Consider the following 22,624-nt stretch of genomic DNA (forward strand, 5'->3'; position numbering starts at 1 on the left):
CCTAGACATCTGGACTCCTTCAGGCAGCCCAATTCTGCCACAGTTGTAAAACTTTTCCATTTTCACAGGACTGGATTTGGACCACTGAGATCTTTGGATGTACACTCTTATAACCACAGAATCTCTGTTAAACTCTGCATTTTTCAAAACCATGGTCCTTCTCCCGGAGAACTTGACTCCCAGCCATGCCCATTCGGGAATGGGACGTGATCTGTTTTCTTTTCTACCTCAAATTCGGAGCTCCCTCTGTATAGAGGGGCAGGGACATAGCAGTTCCCCTGGCTGGATGAGCGGATGGCAGTTAAATATACCCCGGTGTTAAATATGCACCACTTTATTTCCTAAAACCTGAAAGCCTAACTGTATTTTGATCAAGGATGCCTCCAGCATCGGATCGTATAGAAAAAAGACCTTACAGAACAATAACCCACCATCTACCCGTGGAAATAACAACCCTATGTAAAGACAGCACAACATCAAGAGGGATGCTTTGAAGGCTGCCCTTTCTAGCCAGATTCTTCCTTCTGGTCCGAGGTGCTGTACCATGAGAGTAGCCGAGGGCGATGGGTTTGTGTGGGTGGGACAGACCACGCAAATGTAAGCACATATGGAGCCAAACCAGTGTATTCATGGAGGGTCTACAGGATCTCCGGTGGCTGATTTTCAACCTAAGGTGGGACTATCCACCAAACTTCCTCCCTCCCCAGAGCACCCCTGGGTATCATTACCCACAGGCATGGCAGCTCCCCATAGGTGAGGGGCTGTGGCTAATGACAATCTTTCTCCCCGCTCATTCTGACATGGGTGGCTCACTTTTTGTGACCAGGTCATTCTTTTCCTCTCTCCACACCCCCACCCTGCTGGCTTCTTCCCAGACATTTCCAAAGCAGGGAAACAATCACTAGTTTGTCGGATCAGAGAGGATTCCATGGCCCCTGGGAATGACGGGTGTCTCAGCACGTCAAACGGACCCCTTTTTTGTGTACTGGTGGCCTGGAGAAAGAGGCCAAGCAGCAAGGAATCCCATTGATTTTGAAGTTTGTAAGAAAGAGGTTTCATCCTAATTTATCCAAGATCTCTTTGATTTTGCTTATTTGTGGAAAAACAGTAAAAATATTCAATTTGCAGTGTAGTGTTAGAAGATGAAATTACTGGTGATCAACTTTTATCTTTTATAAACACATCATTTTGGGAAAATACCTACAAAATTAAAAAAATATCTGCAAGGTGTCTGTATCTATTAACACTGCCTGAAGATAGAAAGAACGCATACTTGAAAGGTATTAGCAGAGGACAGTAAACTCCTTCAAAAGGCTGTAGAATCATGGTACTTATGCTCAGGGTGAAAACAGACAATGGGAAAATTTTCTGGGCTGCATGGGGTGAAACGTACTCCCGTCCATTTGGATAAAAAACCAACCTGCATCATTAACATAGTTGTTACCCACACACTTTAGCAACTGTTACATTGGTAAAATTAGTAGGAAGAAGGGGACACATGGAATTATCCTTCCTACCATGCTGAAAGGGTTACTAACATTTTCCGAGCAGGCATGAACATCTTTCTAGTCAGTGTCAACCTAAGCCAAAGCACTAATGAGGGAGGGAACAGCAGGGAGAAAACCAGTTACGCGATTTTTTTCCGTAAAGCAAGGTCAGGAAGGGACAGTGCGGTTCTCTAATGAACACGTGCTCAGCTGTTTCTACAAAACTAGTCACTCTGTGGCTCTGTGTTCAGGGTAAAGACTGCCAGTGGGAGCCAGTGAGGAAGGGAGATCTTTGGAAGGTGGCTGCAAACGATCTGTTAGGAAGTAACCTCGGCTGTTAGTGGGAGCCTGGGAGGGCCCAGGCTCGGTACCTGTCCTTGCCCTGACAGGGGGCATCGTGCTCTCTCTCTTCCTCTGAATCAGGCTCCGTGACTGGCCGTTCCTCTTCCTCCTTCTCCTCTTCCCTGAGACAAGGTGAGGAAAAGAGAAATGCGCAGACACGAGATGGAAAAGCGAGATAAGCATGACAAACAGGAAGATGAAGCAAAAAAACAAAACACAACACAACACTCCAGCTGGCTGAAAAGGAAAGAACACACTCGGTCCGTTAGGCGAGAGGAGACAGTTCTGAGATGAGGACATTTAAACGTGGGTAGAGATACACTAACCCGGCACAGGCCAAGTTCTCTGTCAGGTGGGCCGGATGCCCCTGCCCTGCACCCCTCCCGCACCACGCGGTTCAGAGCAGCTTCTGGCTGCGGGCAGGTGCTCTGCCGCGCTCTGCCTCCTCCACACAGAGTCACGCCGTGAGTGCTCTTGGCGACATCCCGCTCCTGCCAAGAGCACCGAGTCCTCACTTCCCTGCACCCCTCTGGCTTAGAGACCACCGGGGGTCAGGCCAATCTGGCACTTACCTCCATGGGGGACACGGTTTTTACCTTCTACTCCCTTGCCCCCAGGGAACGTGGTGGTGCAGGGGGCTGATCCGCTCCCACTTCAAGTGTGGACACATGGTCCTGAGTGGAGTCAGCGGTGTCACCCCTGGGACTTCTCCGGGTGCCCTCCGGGATGAGTAACCATAAGGGCACCCGAATTGTGGAGCTACGAGTGGAGGAAGGCTGCCTGTCACTAAAGGCCAATCCAAGAAAAGCAGAGTTGGGGGGGGGGTGCAGGTAGCCGTCCCATGACAATTTTAACACCTGGATCCAGTACTTTTAAAACTCTACCCTAGTCTTTCACCAATGGAAGATAATAAATTCTCACTTGCACTTAAGACAGTTTAACTTGGGTTTTGTCCTTGGAGCTACATGAGTACAGACTTTGATAACCGAATCATTACCCTCCTCTGGGCTCTGAGCCCTTGTCAACACCTGACTCATGTCACGCTCCACACGGAACACCTACCCCAGGCCCTGTGGTCTTCTCCTTCCTTTGTGTTCTTAAACTCCAGTGACCTTTATCTTTTTTCACTTCGGCCCCTCACACTCTGGACCTCACCATCAGACAGAACCAGTCCACCTTGGAAAACTTACATCCAAACTTCCTACCCCACCCCCGACCACAAACCCTCACTCAGCCCCATCTCTCATTCCTCTCCTCCCACTGGAGCTCAACTGCTCTATCCTCTACCTTCTCAATGTGGCCATCTCCTTCTTGCCTTCAGTCCTCACCAATCCACCTTTCCCCACCTCAGGCATCATTTTGCCAAGATCTTTAACTCTTTTGTCCCCACTGTCCTTCACTCATGTTTTCTCTTTCTACTGAAGTATGAAGTACATTCAGAATAGTACACAAATCACAGATATCTCACAAAATAAACACATCCTTATAACCAGTAGTCCCTTAATGCTCCCTTCCAATTTCTTCCCTTCCCTGCCTCACTTCAAAGAGCAGAGATTAGCCTGGCCGGTTTTTCTTCTGTCTAGAAGGAACAATGATGTCCAGCTTTTTTTGTTCAACATAACATTTGGGAGATTCATCGACGTTGTTATATGCCACGGAAGAGGATTCATTCTCATTGTTATATAATACTCCCTTGTATGAACAGACCACAATTTAGTTACCCATTCTACTGTTGATGATAACCAGGCACTTTTCAGTTTGGGGTTATTTTGAATAGGGCCATTATAAGCATTGTAGTATATGCCTTTCATTAAATATATGTATATATTATTATGCAGTACGTATCTAGGAATGGCATTTCTGGGTCATTTATGCTTGGGTTCATCTTTATTAGAGACTAGTAAACAGTGTTTTAAAATGTACATTCCTGTAAGTAATATATGAGCATCCTGGCTATCCTACATCCTTGCCAAGATTTGGCATTTTTTTGTCTATTTCATTTTAGTCCATCTAATCTGTTTGTATTAATGTTTCACTGTGGTTTTAGTTTGCTTTCCCTGATGACTAGTGAAGCTGGGCACTTTTGTCATACTTTAGGTTGTATTCCATTTAGATATCCTCTTTTTGAAGTATAAGTACTTTGCCCATTATTCAAAACCCAGGTCGTATTTTTCTTTTTGATTTGTAGGAGTTCTTTATATAATTTGGGTACAAGTCCTTTGTCATACTTAATGTGTTGCAAGAATCTTTCCCTCTCTGTGGGTTGCCTTTGGATTCACTTCACGGTGTCTTTTAATAAAGAAAAGTCCTTAATCTTAATGAAGTCCTATTCATCTTTTTTCTTTGATAGTTAGTGCCCTTTGCATCCGTTTTAAAATTTTTTGCCTACACCAAGGTCTTAAAGGTATTCTCTGTGTATCCCTCTAAAAGCTTATTACCTTTCATGTTTCTATTTGCAATTCACCCAGAATTGATTTTTGTACATCACGTGAGGTGCTAGACATATTGTTCCTCGATATGGATATAAACTGGTCCAGAATCATTTAGTAAAAAGGTCATTCTTTTCCCTACATCAGTATCATCATTATCATAAATCAGGTAAATATCTGTGGGTTTTGGGACTTTTTCTTACCAAAGGTGAATTTTTGTGTGTGTGACTACCTTGCTATCTTACTTACTATAGCTTTATGACAGATCTTGACATTGTGTAGTGTTAAGTCCTTAGCCCTTTGCATTTCTATGAGAATTTTGAATCAGCCTATCAATTTCCATAAAAACCCTGCTGGACTACTGTTTGGGATTACACTAAATTTATATACAAATTTGCAGAACTGACATCTACATATTGAGTCTTTCAAACCATAGTCTGGTACAGTCTCTATTTAGATCTAATCTTATTCCAACCTTCTTTAATATTTCCTAGTAGTGTGGTAATTTTTCAGAAGAGATCCTACATACCTATTGTTAAATTTATTTCTGGTATAATTTTGATGCTACGTTACATTTATCAATTTCTAAACTTCATTTTCTATCTGTTGATGGTATAATTTTTTAAAAAGACTACCTTGTATATAGCAACTTTTCCAAATTTATTGACTGTAATACTTCCTACATAGATTCTTTTAGACTTCCTATGTAGACAATCATATCATCCGTAAGTAATGACGGTTGTGCGTATTGCTTTCAAATTCTCATGCCTTTCTTGCCTTATTACCCTGGCTATGAACTCCAAAAGGATATTAAATTGAAGTGATGAATTTAAGTATTCCTTTATTTTTTCCAGATACCAGGGAAATGCATGAGAATTGCCATAGTTTTGTGTGGATATGCTTTATCAAAGTTGCCTTATTTGCCAAGAGTTTTTTTATCATAAATGAATGTCAAATTCCATCAAATGTTTTTTTTTTCACATAAAAAGATAATCCTATGATTTTCCCCTTTTTCTATTAGCAATGAATTACAAAGACTGCTTTTTTAAAATATTAAACCAACCTTGTATACCAGGAATAAACCCTACTTTGTTGTATTATTCTTTTTATATACAGCTGGGTTCTATTTCTTGATATCTTATCATGATTTTTTTTTTTTTACATACATCTTCTGCAAAAATTGATCTGCAATTTCTCTTTCTTATAATGTATTTGTCAGGTTCTGGAGTCAAAGGTATGCAAGCCTCATAAAGAATTAGGGAGAGCAGCGAGGGTGACAACTGTGGGACTAAGGAAGAAGGGATGGGATCCGAAAAAGATGAAAGCAGACTTGGCTGAACTTGGTGACTGATTAGATGTGGCAGAAAAGGGGGAGAGAAGCATTGGCAAAACCCAATGATTACATGCCCCGTACCTGGACTGAAGGGCACCTCCGTCACAAACAAGGAGGCCAGCATTCCTCCTGTAATGCCACCAGATGCAAAGCCACACACCTCGTCTGTCCTTCTGAGCCTCGTACAGCTTTCACTCACACATCACCCCCTATCAGCCTCGTCTTTTTTTCTCGCACCTGCTCCAACAGCAGCCCAGATAAAAACTGTTCCCTCCATCTTCAGCCTGATGCCCCCTTCACTCAGCGTGAGTGGGAATGTGCAGATGCTATTACTTCTAGTCTACCAAGAATGCCCTCCACCCTGACAACTAATGGGACTCTCTTCTTTAAAACAGAACACTGAGTCCCTCCCTCCAAAGTGTCTTGATTTTACTTGTTCCCCCAGGAGGTAAAGTCATCAGAAGCAAAGCCTGCTAGAGTTGGAGATGCTCAGAGCCAGGCTGCCAGGGTTGTACTCCAGCTCCACCACTTACTGCTATGTGACTTTGGGTCCCATGTTCCTCACCCCTACATGGGATGATAACAGTACCTACACGTTGTAGGAGGGTTGCATTCATATGTAAAAGCACCGTTTTTTTTTTTTTTGGTAAGAGCACTTTGAAAAGGCTTGGCGTAGGGCGGACAAATCAGTTTGTTTTAGCTCTCGGCCATCATCAACAACATCACCACGCCTTTTTGGGCCCCTCTCAGGCAATCTCTAACATCTCCCACCAATGGACACTCAGAACTCTGTTTGATGCCCTAAAAAAGAGGACACAGTACTCTGCAAAGCATTCTACAGCACTGATAGACAGCAACACTTTTCCATTTATAACTTCTGCTTGTGTAAACTTTTTGATCCCCCTCTCCTCTGCAAAGCTGCCCCACAGATGTCTGAAGATCACCCTCCTGACCCACATCCCAAACTGTATCCTCTTTGTGCTCAACACCTGCTGATCCTTCACCAAACTGTCACATGACTTGTGTGTGCATAGCTTTACTATCATGAGTGGTGGGACAGGACCAGCAGCAGGCAGCACAATGACCTATTTGGAGGGCCCACTTCCAGGGACCCCTACAGTCAAGGCACTGACCTTGCCCTATAATCCAAATGGATGGAGAAAGAAATACTCTCTTCATGGTACGTAGGATTTTCTTTGCTTGATTTTAGTTTTGGCCCATGATGAATTAGTCAAACAGAATCTTTTGTGCCGATAGGATTTAAGATGAATTAGTTCAGACAATTTTGTTTTTCCCCTAACTGAATTTTCTCTTAACGTATAATTTTGTTTACATTTGTGCAGAAAGAATCCTGCGTCTCTGGCCTTTGGCTTTCAAATACCACGAGGGGTGTTTTGTCTTTAACTGATAAGGAGTTGCTCCAGTGTACAGGTCTACTCTGAACTCAACAGGCACTTTCCTTTTTACCACAGGCAATCTCAGACTGGAGGCCACCCTTTCCATATTAGAAAAGAGACCCAGAAGCCCACAGTCTGACCAGTTCTGCAGGGTGTAGTTCCCTTCAAAGCCAACTTTACTTCCCAAATTGGGGTCTCAGGCTGGTGTCACATTTCTTAGGCTTCAAAAGACAAACAAAAAGGAAAATGAATGTTGCTGAACCTTTCAAAAGTACAAAAAAAAATTTAAAACAGTGTTAAAGTATATTCTAGGGTGCCTGGGTGGCTCAGTCGTTAAGCGTCTGCCTTCGGCTCAGGTCATGATCCCGGGGTCCCGGGATCGAGTCCCACATCGGGCTCCCTGCTCGGCGGGAAGCCTGCTTCTCCCTCTCCCACTCCCCCTGCTTGTGTTCCTGCTCTCTCTGTCTCTCTCTCTGTCAAATAAATAAAATCTTTAAAAAAAAAAAAAAAAAGTATATTCTAAGACCAAAATAGTATGGATGAGGAAAAGTCAAGCAATGAATTCAGAGAAGGCATTTCAGTACATCTAATAGACATAACTCATCTCAAAAATATACAAAGATATATTTGAGAAATAAAAACACAACTATAAAATTGGGCAAAATACACGATCATGGCCAATAAAATTCTATGAAGAGATATTTTAACCTATCAATCAGGAAATATAAATCAAGACCACCGTGAGATACCATCTTATCTCTACTTGGAAAAATTAAGAAGTCTGGTAACACCAAGTGCTGAAGAGAATGTAGATCAACTGACTCGCATATTGCTGACAGGAGTGTGCACCGGTGTAATAACTTTGGCAAAATAATTGGCACTATCATGTGAAGTCAAACACCCGTATCGTGACCCAGAAATGCCACTGGTAGATGGCACTGCTATACCCCAGAGCAGTGCTTCTGACCTAGGGTGATTCACTGCCCCCCAAGGGACATTTGTCAACAGAGATACTTTTAGTTGTCACAGCTGGGGAGGGAGTGCTGTCGTCATCAAGCAGGTAGAGGTCAAGGATGCTGCGAAACATCCTGCAATGTGCAGGACAGTCCTCCACAACAAAGAAGAATTCAGTCCAAAATGTCAGTAGTGCCAACATTGAGAAACCCCCCCTAGAGATACTGAAACACTCATGCACCAAGATAGGAGTCTAAAAATATTCTCAGCAGCACTGTTTGTAATTGCCAAGAAATGGAAACAACCCAAATGCTCAGCAGATGCTCACCAACAAGAAAAATGGTAAACAGATTGAGGTATAGTCCAAGCGGTGAAAAATAGATGATGGTCAGCTTCACATGATGATATGGATGAACATTAGATATGTAATGTGGAGAAAGCAAGTGTAAGAAGGAGCATACAATAGGATATACTTTCTAAAAGCTCAAAAAGGCAGAACTATATAATGGGTTTAGTTATACATATGTGTTTGATAATACTATAAAACAACAAACACATAAAGACAACGATAAATAATATTTGAGAGTGTTGGTTATCCAGGCACAGAGATGGGAAACATGGAAGCACATGGATAAGTGTAGGTTAGGGGACATGCTCTGGTTTTTTACCTAGGCCATATTCTCATTGATATTTTTATGTATCAGTAAGTAAATTTTATATAAAAACAAATGAGGAGAGGGCCACACATGGACCAACAATGACAATACACCATAAACCAAGGATTATGATTGATCCAACAGTGTACAACTGGAATTTTTATAATAGGTTTTTCTCAGAGCGGTTTTAGGTTCACAGCAAAACTGAGCAGGTGATATAGAGATTTCCTATAGCTAATGACCGTTTTTTCAAAAGCAAAAAAGTCTACTTTATCTCTCATTCCCTTTATCCAACAAATATTTATTGAGCATTTATTTTATGCAAGACTCTGGTTCCTACCCTTGGAGTTTACAGGCCCGTGGTGGAGCAAGACATTATACAACAAATTGTACCAGGAAGTATTCCGCTGGGGACTGGCCTAGAAAGCGAGACTTCCACAAAGTTTTGCTGCTGGAGCAAAACCTGGAAGGCTGAGGAGGAACTGACCAGAGGAGAAGATGGGCATTTGCACATGACATTCCTCTACTCAAACCTTAGGATCAACCCAATTTGCCCAGCTAATACTCTAATTCCCTCTACCATCTCTCCAACTTCATCTCTCACTCTCCCTTCCTAAACCTCCCTCCCCAGTCTTAATGGGTCTGTTGATCTATCTGCCCAATGCCGGCATATTTCAGCTACAGGGTCCCCCCCACAGAAGCCATTCCCCTGCCTGGAGTTACTCCTCCAGCTGTTTCTCCAGTGGATCCAGCCCCCAGGGACAACCAGTAAATACCTGCTGACTGTTGCAGTTCTTTGGCACTATGGACCTAGCATGATGCTCAGCACGGAGGCACCTGCTAAGGGTGGTCAAGAAACAAGACTGGCAAGAACTGAGAGAGGGCCTTAGAGACCTCCCATGTTGCAGATAAGAAAGATGAGGTCCAGAGAGGGCAAGATCACACAACCTGCCAGGAAGAAGTCTGGTCTCCTGATAGCCAGGCTAGCGTCCTTTTTACCAGCCAGCCTACCCGATGAAACCAAAGCAAATCTCCACTGGTTTTATCGCTCTGTCATCACTGCACTGTCCTTCTAAGCAACTGTCTCCTGCACTTTGCTTCTCAATCCTCCTCCCGCACAGCACAGACAATCTGATACACAACACACTAGAATAATGGATGAGGCTGCTTCCGGGCCCCAGTTACTCCAGACCTGCCTGGTTGCCTTGAGGAGATCAGCGTCTTGACCTAAATATGACACTTGATATTGGTATGGCATTTGTGGCAATTAACTAGAAAGCTCTGTCTTCAGGTTTAGATAAAACGCATATATTTTACATGCTTCATTTAGTTCTGTAAAATGTGCATGACTTATCAAAATTAGATGAAAATATATTTCATAGAAATGTTTTGTTAAATTTATGACAGAGAAAGCATCCCCTTGGCTCCGTTTGCATCACCCCGTGTTAACGAATACTTAAACCACTTTGGATTCAGCTTTGCAGTGACTCACACTTTCTGTTAACTTTAAGACTGTTTCTAGGTTACCAAGGGCCAAGGTGAGATTTGAAAACTTCCAATTAGGGATCTTAATCAGTTAAGACATATATCTGACCAAGTGAAGCAGTGATTTCATTCAAAAATAGTATTATCCACCAAATTAAAAAAAAATTTCCCTTAAAAGATTTTTGCCAGCCAAGAGAATGAAGAGACATTTAACCGAGCCCAGCTGTTGTTCTGATGTTTCCATGGTGAGAACCCAAATTTAGACAGGGAAGTATTTATTGTCCCCATAGCCTGCAAAGTTTAGAAGGAGTATAAAGCACAGGCCATGGATACCGAATATATCTAAGAAGTGGACTACTGGCCAGAATCTTAATGCATAAGCCATTATCTTGTTATTCTGTTTTAGAAGAAAATACTAATGGATCCAACACATTCTTTCTGCTGAAAACATGGAGTAGTTTAATATTACGGAATTCCAATCTACAGAGTTTAAGCAGCAATAGGAAAAGATACATTAGCTAGGTTGCAGCTAATTCAGGTGTAAAGGTAATTCAGGTGCCAAGCAAATCAATCCAATGATAACTACAGAGAGTAGTGAGGCATCTCACTACTTTGTGTGTACTTTGATTTTATGTTTAAAAAAAAAAAAAACTTATTCTAAGCCACAGATACTAGTAAATTGTGTTAAGTGTCCCTTAGAGATCTAGGAGAGAAGTGAAACTAGGAAAAGGGAGACTGGAATTCTCTATGAACTTTTGGAAATGGACGGATACCAAGTCCCAGGCTGAGGTTTCAAGATGGCGGCCTCCAGAGGTTAAAAACAGCCCTGCCCTGGGTCTGGCTTGGCTTCCTACTTATCTCACTCATATAATAAAGTGGAACAGGAGGTTGGGAGCTTCCAGCTCTGGTGGTCTATGACAGCTGAAGACACAAAATTGTGTGGGCATTAGACAAGCTCTCCCATTTCCAGAACTTGTGCAACTACTAGTCTAATACATGTTTACTGGTCAAGCTTAAGTTTAAATGTTTCATATAATGGCCCCTCTTACACACATTCTGTTTTTCACAAATGGGAAGAGAAGTATACTAAAGAGTGAAAAACTTTTAGTTATAAATCAAAGAAACAGGATATGTGTGTCTTTAAGAACCAGATACCAAACGCAACCACCATGAGGAAGCCAACGTGTTTCAGAGTTTGTGTGCAGTAATACCTTTATAACTCATGATTCAGTTTGCTTCAAGAATTCTAATTGCCCTTTCACATGCTTTAGACTTGAACCCACCAGAGTCAACTCTTAATATGGTAATAAAGTACAGATAATTAACAGCTGGAGATAAACCTCAAATCTTATATTTCATCCGGGGTTGTTCTCAACAACCTCATTTTCTATTTTCTATCCCCTCAAGTCATGCCTCCAAATTACCAATAGTAACCACATGGACTTGTGTGGGTAACATTTGCTTTCTACTTCACTGGCCATCTGCTGGTGAAAATGCCAATGAAGAAGGAATTGTATAAAAAGGACATAATAGGAAGAGAAAAAAGAGCAGCAAAGGGCCAGAATTATCTGCAAGGACTATCACCAAAGGAACTGGACACGGGCCACCAGTCCACATGCTGCCCATGCAAAGTCACACAGTCCCCATAGTGTCCCGGTTTGGGGCTCAGCCTGGTCCAAGAGGGAGATCCAGCAGTGAGAACTACTGATTCTTTCTCCAGTGTGGGCCTCAAATTCTCCACGGCCCATAGCAACCGCCAGCCTAGTGATCCTCCCCCTTGAGATACAGGATTTTAAAATTGTATTCCAACTGAAGTCACTCTAAAATTCCTTTAGAAATTGTATTCCACCATTTTGAGGTGTAGTCTGATCCCAGGTTATTTTCAGTGCTCCACAGGGCTGAGAACCACTGCCCGAGTCCACGGTACCAATGTTTTTCAGTAGTTCTGCGTCAAGAGCTACCACCCAGCCTCCCAGTGTCCGCGTTTCCTCACCTCCAGTCTGATCCCCACAAGGAAGACAGGCATCTCCTCAGAGGTGCACGGCTAACCTCGCATGTCAAATAACCACCAGACTCCATGCTATGGTTTCCAAGGTCCTGCAGGACGTAACCTGCTTGCTGTGCAACCTCATCTCATCTCTGTGGCACCTGTGTCCCCAATCCATGCTCTACAACCCTGTCTCTTGAGACCCCTATTTGTTACCTGGGGACATCAAGACCTTTCCTCCCTTGCCACTGAACACGGCATTCCCTCAGCCCAGGGAGTTCTTCTCATCTTCCAGGATTCAGGCTAACTGCCTGAGGAGATGTCTTGGACCACTCCCATCCCACTCTCCTTTTTTCTAAAGAACCTTTTAAAAATGAATATGTAATTACAGGAATACATGCTTCCTTCAAAAAAGTATAAGACTATTGATAAAAGTTAAGTTCCCTTTGATCAGAGATAACCACTGCTATAAATCTGGTGGGTAAATTTCCAGATTAAAAGAAAATTTAAACATATATTATCCTATAATCTTTTTATACAGCAACTGATACAGCAAGAACGTTAGTACTTCTGGTAGGGTACGTTTCTTATAGCTGCTGGTTGCATTCCATAATATGCCTATTCCATGTTTTCCTTAGCTAGCCATTCCCCAATTCTTTGCTCTTATAAATGATACTGTAATGAAATCCCTGCCCATAGCTTTGTGCCCTTCTGCAAGTTCTCCTCGGGGGTATATCCTCATATTCCTGTTACACTCTACCGCCCAGCCCTGTTTCCTTCCTTCAAAAGCCCTCTTCCAAAGCTGCACATATTTATTTACTACACTATTTATGCACACACCGTCCGAGGCTTCCTAAGGGTCATTTTCACCATTATATCTCAGAACCAAGAATGTGGTAGATACAAGAATATAGGAGCTGGATGAATAATGAATGAATGAATGAATGAATAGGATTTTGCTTTCCTTCTGCCACAAACTCAAAGCAGTCATCCTAATATCAAGGCTCAAGAATGTCAATATTAAGAAGTCTATGAAGGTGAAGTCACTCTGAAATGAGATGCTCAGGACTGAGGGCTTTCTCTTCCAGAGGTTTGGTGGCTTGCTCATTGACTTACAGACACGAGCTATCATGATGTGGACCCAAGCCCCAGCCATGTTTTTACAAACACAGAAGTACCTCATCTTTGCTTGTTTTTTTTCCCCCCCATTCTATGATCAAAATTATTTACCTTTCTATTTCAAAGGCAGCTTTACAAAGCTTGATACAGGTTAAAAAAAAAAAAAAAAAGTTTTTCAGTATCTTCTCAAGTCCAGTAAGTCAGTATTGGTTTCAGCCTGGAGGTCTGCTGCTGACACGGGTCACTACACCCTCTGTTCCCCTCATACCCTGTCCCATCCAAGACCTCTCCGAGATAGACGCCAGCAGGCAGTGGGCTCTGACAGGTCCACTTCCTCATGGGGGCTCATCTCTAGCCATTTTAATCTCATGTTTATAAAACCAGAACCACACAGTTTGGGGGGGGGCGGGAAACAACACCAAACCTCTCAGGAATGAAATTATTTCTCTGGGGCAATGTGAATACCATAGTTGAATATTCCTAAAGTGTGATATAAGTGTCTCTGAATTCGTCTCTGAGTTCTTGCGTCTTTGGGAAGCATGCTCTATCACGATCATCAAAAGGCATTTAGGCTGCAGATACCTGTCCCAGATGTGCCCAGGGCTTCCTTGAATTCTCCAGGGCACTCTCAGTGGGCAAGGCTGGCTTCCCTCTTGGCTGGGCTCTGCCTCTGCTCCGAGGAAAGCAGGATCTACTGGGGTGGAGGTAGGCACCTGCAGTCACTCATTTATTCTAGTTACTTAATATATTCTCTGTGGGGCATTCTCATGCTTAGCACTTTACCCAGTTTACTCCTTGAATTCTCACAGGAGCCGCTGAGGTAGGTACTAGTATTACTCCATTCATAGATGAGGAGCTGAGGCACAGAGTGGTTAAGGAGTTTCCCCAGAGTCACATAGCTAGTAAGCAAGCCAGGATCTGAATCCAAGTAGTCCAACTCTAGCATCCAAGCTCCTAACCTCTCTGCTATGCTACCTCTGCTATGATCATTTCTCTGCAGAAAAAAAAAAAAAAAGCCTTTTCTATGTAAGGACTAGAAGAAGCCATTAATCCTTCCTTCTTCCAGATTCCTTCCTGAACATCAATGTCTCTTCTCACTGCATTCATGTGCACAGTGAGTCTGCTGGCTGTCACCCCTTGCTCATCCCACCAAGGTCCCATCCCACCAGGAGGAGATGCAGTGCAGGGCACCATGCGACATATTTGGACCACGACTATACTCCATGTTAATTATTACCTCACTCAGAAATAAAGATTTTTTCAACATGAATCCGATGCTTCTGTGATCATGGTCAGTGAGCTGAGCACACGGTGCGAGACAACAATGCCATCAGGCCGGCTCTCCCTCTCTCTTTGGGCCTGTCCCCTTCAACTTCCAAAGCCTATTCCCAAAAGGCTCCTTTGCAAAATGCTTTACCAGCTGCATCTCTGACCACTCTTTCTTTTTTCACCAGGTCTGATTTGGCCACTTCAGCCTACATTTTCAGAGTTTTATTTCCCTGTTCATTCAGCCTTTATGAGTGAAGAGTTACCACACCAAGCTTCCTCCACAGACTCTTGTCAAGCAAAGGTAATCACATTCCTCCTTGCATGACCGGATCCAAACAGCTCACTCAGTAACCATTAGAAAGCCTCCACTCCATGTCCAAAGGCATCCTGGGAATCGCAGGAGACAGAGAGAGAGGCTCACACTTCAGAAGGACCACCCACACCCTCACCCGCACAGACTACAAGGAAAATCAGGCTTCTCCAGAAAGGGCTTTGAACATCCAGAACATGGAGGGGAAGGTGCACATTATAGGAAATGTGCTGTTTGCATGGGTCAAGGGGAAGCAGGCTGGACACTGAAAGAAAATTCCCAGAGCAAGTCAAAGATTTAATGAGAAATGAGAACTTTTCCTTCTCTTTGAAATGTGCTCATTCTGGCTCTCCCAGTAAAGGCTGTCTCTTCCTGAAACAGCACACCAAGGCGGGCCACTCTAGCTTGAAAATATTCACACTTGAAGACAACCGATTTCAAGGTTCATTGACTTGGCAAGTAACGGATCTTCTTGGTTCCAGCATTTCACAAGATGATGAGCCTACACTTTGCTTTCCAGGGCTTTATCTAGTCACTGCTCCTCTCACTTGGTTTCTCCCCGGGTTATGGCGTTTAAGCCTAGACTTCAACCATCACCTACATGTACCTGAGTTCCAGAAATGTCTGTAGAGTTTACTAGGGGAAGTTGTACTTGTAACCCACTGACACTCACACTTAATGCCCAAAGCTTGCAAAGTGGCCGGACAGCCACCCCATGATGCTGGGCCAGTGGCTGCCTGGGAATCACCCAGACTCTTTTTTCTCACCATAAAATCCAGTCACCGTCCTGCAAATAATGCCCTCCCTGTCTCCTCAGCTGCTCCTACTTGCCACTCTCCCAGCCACTGCCTGAGTCAGGCCCTCTCCCAGCCTGTTACCACTTGCTCTCCACTCTTCCGAGTGGTCTCATGGGCATGCAACCCTGATCACACATCACTTCAAAATTCACTGGTAGCTCTGCTCAGTTTTAAGGATAAAATGTTGCCGATTTCTTCAGAACCTAGAAAGATCCCCAAATTCAATTCGGCAAAGCTCCGAGTGTATACAAATGTCGGTCGAATTACTACGTTGTGCACATGGAACTAATATAATATAGTATGTCAATTATACTTCACGTTAAAAAAAGCAGCAAAGTCCAAACCCCCAAGAAATCTGCAATCCAGTCACAGTGAAATTTTGAGAAACCAGAAATCCCGCCCCAGAAATCAGAAGGAGCTTTGCAAAGCCACCTCTTTCTCAGGTTTCAATGCCTCTGCCTTCTCTGGATTCTACCAGTTCCAAGCTCACTCCCCTTTGCCCCCCAGCACTCTCCCCTCCTGTCCACCCCCTTACTATTCAATACTTGAGAAACCAGAAAGAGCCTCTCGGACACCAGATGGTAACTCTGAGTCACTGGCTGTATTCCAATCATACCTACCTCACAAGGTCACATCCCTTGTCGGTGAATCCCATTTATAACAAATCATTTGCCATCAGATAAATCTTCCCAGTAGTCACTTGCCGCTCAGGGTACCAGCGGTTGTTAATCTGGCTGTTGTGAAATCCTCTAGCATGTTTATGCCAGGGCACACAATCTTCTCTCCAGCTCGCATCCGTATTTATTTAACAATTACCTTCTTTAATAGAATAAAACCCAGGAAAGCTCCAGGGCATGGAGTGACTGTAATAATAACAGTGAGCTAAGCACACATTTGTGCTGCCTCTCTTAAATCACCCACCACACTATTAAAGAGGTAGCATCATCGTGGGTTTACGGGGGAGAAGACCAAGGCCAAGCCTGGCAAGGAAGCTCAGTCCGAGGCTGTGAAGACCTACCCTGTGCTCTCAGCCACCTCAGTGGCTGCTCCTTTACTGCACTTGGGCCAAACCTTCCTCCAGGAGCCAGGACTGAGCAAGTCACCGAGTTGTAGATCTCACGGGTTAACACCAATTATACAACATCTACTCGTCTCACACTCTTTGCCCGTCAATCTGTTGTTCATTGCTGTTTCCAAGAGGAGAGAGCTAGGACTAGTCTGCTATTTCTGCTACCGACCCTGCAACTAACCGGCCGAGAATTCTGTGACCCCTGGCCATGAAGTCCTGTGGACCAGGTGTGAGACAGACCAGAGAGCGATGCACTGCCCTAGAACTCGGCAGGCAAACACGCCTCTTCCCGTCAAAATATGGGAAGATGAGCTCACCCACCCTGCTAATGTTTTCATAATTAGGCTCCCCTTTGCCCACTGGTTCCTGTGGCTGGTGGAGGGGAGCCAACACCCCTTCCTACTTCTGCAGGAAAATAGAAAACAACTCCCTCTCCAATTGCCTGCCTCCAGCTCCCACTCTGAGGCTCAGCTCCGAGGCTTGGCTCCCACCACCCACCAGGCCACTAATTGGTACACACCAGGTATGAGCCCCCAAAAGGTGAGGACAGCCTAGCCTCTGATCATTGTTAACTGTGGCTTCCTCTCACCCAGATGAATTTGTTCCTATACCTTCCTTCCTTCCCTCCTCTAGCACAAGATAATAGCTGCTTAGTTACGATAAACGAGGAAGGCTTGTTCCAATGTTGCAGTTATATTGCTCTGAACATTTTCAGAACTCCTCAGGAATAGTCTCCAGTGCCAATTTTTGAGAAAAACAAGCAAATCAGTGCGATTATCTCAAGATCAAAATCTAACAGTGACTATAAACAATACAGCTCATTAGGATTACCAAGTCACAGTAAATATTTGCTCTGAATTTTTTGCTTTTTCAACAAATCTGATTCATCCTCAAAACAGAAAAAGTTGTTACTGTTGAGCACGTTCTGTAGGTTCAGAGCATAGACCCAGGGATATTTGGTTCTGAGCACATGCTCTGGACTAGGAATGAATGGGTTCAAACTCAACACCTGTGAGATCTGGGGCCCGCTCTTTAACCTCTGTGCCTCAGTTTCCTCACCTGTCAAAAGGGGAAGATTCTACCACTCTCTTCATATAATTCACAATACATGCAGAACTGCTTAGCACGATAGTGAGCACAAAGTAAATGCTCCATATGTGCTGGCTCCTGAGATCACTGCCTATCTCCTAGAGAGTGAAGGAGGAATAGCCAAACATCCTGCCCAGACAATGTAGAGGCTGGTTAGAAGGAGGATACACTTTCCTGAATAAGCATGCCACCTAAAAACTACACAGGAAGAGACTAACAAATTGGACACCCTAGCAATATATTTTATGCATACACCAAGAGACATCAGAAGTGGAAAGATATTTAAGAGACAAGGAAAAAATATTTGTGACATAGTTGTCAAAAATTATTATCTATAACGTATAAAGGATGCTTACATTCTATCTGCTTTTGTATCTGAAAATTTCTGTATTAAAATAGAGTAGCTGCTCATCAATTAAAATGGACAAACCATTCAGGACACAAATGAGCCGAGGATATAAATAGGCAATACTCAGGACATTTCAACATCCAATGAAGCAATTAAAGATGAACAACCTTAACAGTAATCAAAAAGTACACGGTGAAATGCTGAGGCACCACATTTCACTCTTCAAAAGTACTAAACTTCTGAACAACTCCTAATACCCAGTGCTGGCAATGGTGTGAGAAAATGGTCAGTCACGTGCAGAGAGTGGGACAGCAAAGTGATATCATCTTTTTGAAGGCCAACTGTGTGATATCTATAGTTAAAATGTAAGGTCCTTTGATCTAGAATCTCACTCCTAAGAATCTCTCCTAAGAATGCTAACATATGTGTACAAACACGTGTGTGTATGCTTATACCAGAAAGTTTAGTACTAGAAAAAGAAATGGGAATCAAGCCATAGCAAAATGAATAAAGGCATCCTGTTTTTATAGTCTACTCATATAATGGAACACTAAGCAATAACTTTTTTAAATGTACTGACATAAAAATCTGGAAGTAGTAATATAAAAAGATGGCAACGTGTATTTGATAGTTGCCTATTAACTGCCAAGTACCAAGGATATTTATTTTATTTCTATGGAATCACAGAAAAAAAAAAGTAGTTGAATAAAATGGTGAAGGGCAGGGACTCTGGAGGCAGACCACTTGAACTCTAAAGCCAGCTCTACCATGAACTCTGAAATCAGTCCCACCAACTGTGGGACTCTGGACAGTTCCTTTAACTCCCTTTGTCTCTGTTTCTCCTCCTGCCACATGGAGATCCTAACAGCACCTAGTAATGCGATAATGGTGAAAATGGACTTAGTACATTGACGCTCTCAGCATAAGGCCTAGCGGATAATTAGGTGCCCAGGAAAGGCAAGCCACTGTTACAGCTGTGAATTGTCATTATGGTCTCCCTTGCACCGTATGGTCCAACTAGGTCTATTTTATACTACATAGTTGGTACCACATCTTTACATCCTATATCATTTTTATTTGAAAACCGAGTTGCTCTGTGGTCGGTGCTCCCTATGTGCCTGGGGCCGTATCTAAATTGACTCTTTGTAGTGGAGCCAAGCGCCCCCTCCCATGCTTCAATACTTCTGTCCTAGGTGGGGATGGGGAGGACTTGTGCAGACTGAGTGTTCCTCTGCTCTTTAGGAGCCGCAGCCTATTCTCCACCAGCAGGTTCAGACTGAGCTCCTGATGCTAGGGTCCACACCCCATCTCCACACCATACCCAGCCTGACTCCTCCTCCCTGAAGCACAGGCGGACTAGCTATCTCCTGGTCAATAGCCGTGGCCTGTAGCCCACGAGGGCATGGTCCCTCTTGGGTTTCCCCTTCTCTGGGACCTGCCAGAGCCAGGCCACATCATGTCCCTGCTGCGTGCGGATCAGGTATGTATGTGGTCGAACTACTGTGTCTGGTCCCTCCCAGCAGCAAGCTCAAGGCCTGGCCCCAACCCTTATCTCCCCCATTGGCCTCTTGACTTCCTTATCACTTTCAATTTATTAGAATAAGTACTTTGGTGCAACATATATTAAGCCTTTTTTTTTTCTTATTTTTATCTCTCATCTAACTTACATAACAAAGTAGCAATTCTTGAACTCAACTTTATTTCTTGATCACCAGTTGATAATACCACCAGCCAAAAGGAGAACGCTCTGGGGTTGCTCCTTCTCCGTACTGACTCCTCAGCTCTGCTCGAACATCTGTGAGCACTGGGTAGTCAGAGTGACTCTAGTGAGATTGTCCCATGTTCCTATTCCTCCAAACAGATTCCTGAGCCTGGCTGCAGAACAGCACAGCTTCTGTTATAGAATCACTGTTTGATGTTGCCGCTTTGTAACATGGCTGGCGTCACCTGCCATTATGTCAATTTGGGGGAATGTGACAGGTACAAAGCTGACTGGAATTGGGTATACTGGGCATTTGGACTACTGAGAAAATCATGAGGTCTAGTCAAACCTTTGGTTTCCCCGGAGGGTTCAGCATATTCCCTAAGAATTTGAAATGTAAAACTTTGCTAAATGAGTTAAAACAAAAACAAGCAAAAAAGGGACTCTACTTCCTGTACAGTAGCCGAGAAATTTAAGAATTCTATTCTCTGAAAAAAAGTCAACTTTGACCCATGCACATGAACGTTTGAAGGTAGATCCACAGAGTTCCATGTGCTTCTAAGAAAGACACCGCCTCCTTCCAAAAGTCAAAATGCTCCCTACCTTGGCATCATCCCAAGGAGGAACAGAAAATCACAACCAATTACTTGCTATTCCTTAAGATGGGGTTTCTCAGATTCAGCACTGCTGATATTTTAGAACAGATAATTCTTGGTTGCAGAGGGCTGTCTTGTGCCTTGTGGAAAGTTCAGTAGCATCCCTGGACTCCACCCACCAGGTGCCGATAGCATGCCGCACGCCGATCATGGCAACCAAACACTTGTCTAGACATCACCAAATGTCCTAAAGGATGAAACCACAATCTTAATGGGAACACTGGGACTGATTCCAGGCTGTTTCCACCTCCTGGAGCAGCCCAACCTTTCCTGGACTTATCACCAGATCCCCTTCTCCTTGCTGGCTCTGTACGTCCCCTCATCTAACTCATCTCCTGCCTTTTCCAATCCCTTCAACCATCCATGGTGCCCTGAGAATTTATGAGCAGCTCTCAGCAAAATCCCCGATAGTCTCAATGTCTTCATGGAATATTCCGTGCTCCCACCCTGAACTTAGCACGCTGTTCCCTACAGCCCTCTCCTACGGCACGATAGGCTCTTTTCTCACACCCCACATACCCCTCTTTGCCAATTCCTTGCTATCCCTTAAGGTGGGGTTTCTCAGATTTCTCAGATTTCTCTCCCAACCTCCCTCTAGAAACCCAGCCCTTTAGAACTGGGGCTGGCCAACGATAGCCTGGGGGCCAAATCTGGCTTACCACCTGTTTTTATATAGTCTGTCTGCTAAGGATGGTTTTCAGATTTTTAAATGGTTGAAATACAGACCAGAAGGCTATTTCATGACATGGAAAATTCCAATCTCAGTGTCCATACACAAGTAAGCTCATTTGCTTACTTGGTGTCTCTGTTTGCTTTTACAAAGGCAGAATGCCGTTGAATGGTTGCAACACAGACTGTCTGACCTGAAAAGCTCAACCTATGTACTACCTGGCCTCTGACAGAGAAAGCTTCCAACCCCTGCCTTTGAGGCACGTGGCTGCAGTCTGTGCCATCCGCTCCCAGCCAGTTGTCATCATCTACTACCTGCCAGGTCACTCTTCCATGTGTATTAAAATATACACAGGACCGAAGCCTGGATGGCACAACTGCTAACGTTAGTGACTGAGTCAAATTCAGAATTACCTCCGCGGGTTGGAATGTTGTGTGGAAATCAACAGGATGAAAGGTTTCATATATTAGGTCCCATGCAATATTCATTATCAGAGAGACTGACCTGCAGAGCAGGAAGAAGACCTGGTGTGTGCTGACAGAGGTAAGAACCAGGATGAATAGGGAAACACTACAGGGAAATTTCATCCATGTAATGGAATACGAAACAATAATAGAGCTAGAATATTATGGAGTGCATTTAGGTCACAAGACCTTCCTCACAAACAGAAAAGTTCAGGGATAGAATGGGGTGCCCCAGAGAGGAGAGGGCCTGAGCCTGGAAGTGCATAGAAAGGTCTCCTGCTCTAGGGTTTAAGACTTTTTTTCTCCTAAGATTATATACTATTTATCATTTAAACCAGTGACACTGGTTCTTTTGCTGATTTGATGCTAAAAATAATTTTTTCTTGGCAAAAAATGAAAGCACCAACATTTTTCTTCCTTCCAGTGCAAAGATGGAAGTGCAAAGATAATTTATATTTTTTTTTTAAGAAAGAGAGAGAGAGCACACACAAGCACGGGAGGTAGGGGGCGAGAGGCAGAGGGAGAGAGAGAATCTTAAGCAGGCTCCACGCCCAGCACAGAGCCCAATGCGGGGCTCAATCTCACAACCCTGAGATCATGACCTGAGACGAAATCAAGACTGGGATGCTCAACTGATTGAGCCACCCAGGCGCCCCAAAAGCATCTTTTGTGACTATGTGTGCCATAATAAGCTTTATCTTTACACTTAACATTTTAAATTTCATTTTTGGGGTACTTGGGTGGCTCAGTCAGTTAAGCGTCTGACTCTTGATTTTGGCTCAGGTCATGATCTCACGGTTGTGAGATGGAGCCCCACGTGGAGCCCCTCTGCCCCTCCCCACTCCCCACCCCTCGCACTCATATGCTCTCTCACTCTCTTTAAAAAAAAAGATGTTTTTAGGTGACAGATGACCAATAACCAAATAAACTCATACCTTATTTGATAAATGCTCAGTGCAGTTTTATTTCTTAAAAAACCAAAGCAAACCAATCTGTGCTTGGAGTCTTAGCCCCTACTGGAATTAAAGCACATAGCCCAGCAGGCTTAAGTCATAAGAAG

At 43.7% G+C, this 22,624-nt stretch overlaps 1 protein-coding gene across 7 annotated transcripts in view; it reads right to left on the minus strand.

The window, feature by feature from the left end:
* The window catches only part of FHOD3 (formin homology 2 domain containing 3), a 456,179-nt gene that overhangs the window by 117,982 nt on the left and 315,573 nt on the right, over positions 1 to 22,624 (minus strand). The window contains exon 11 of one of the 7 annotated variants that reach the window (XM_032421245.1): positions 1,859 to 1,951. The exons of the other annotated variants lie outside the window; for them this stretch is intronic. Coding sequence (XP_032277136.1) covers positions 1,859 to 1,951 — 93 coding nt within the window. The remainder of the gene's footprint in view (positions 1 to 1,858; positions 1,952 to 22,624) is intronic. 7 annotated transcript variants of the gene reach the window in all.

The sequence above is a fragment of the Phoca vitulina genome, unplaced genomic scaffold, assembly GCF_004348235.1.
Source record: "Phoca vitulina isolate PV1807 unplaced genomic scaffold, GSC_HSeal_1.0 scaffold24, whole genome shotgun sequence".
Classification (NCBI taxonomy): Eukaryota; Metazoa; Chordata; class Mammalia; order Carnivora; family Phocidae; genus Phoca; species Phoca vitulina.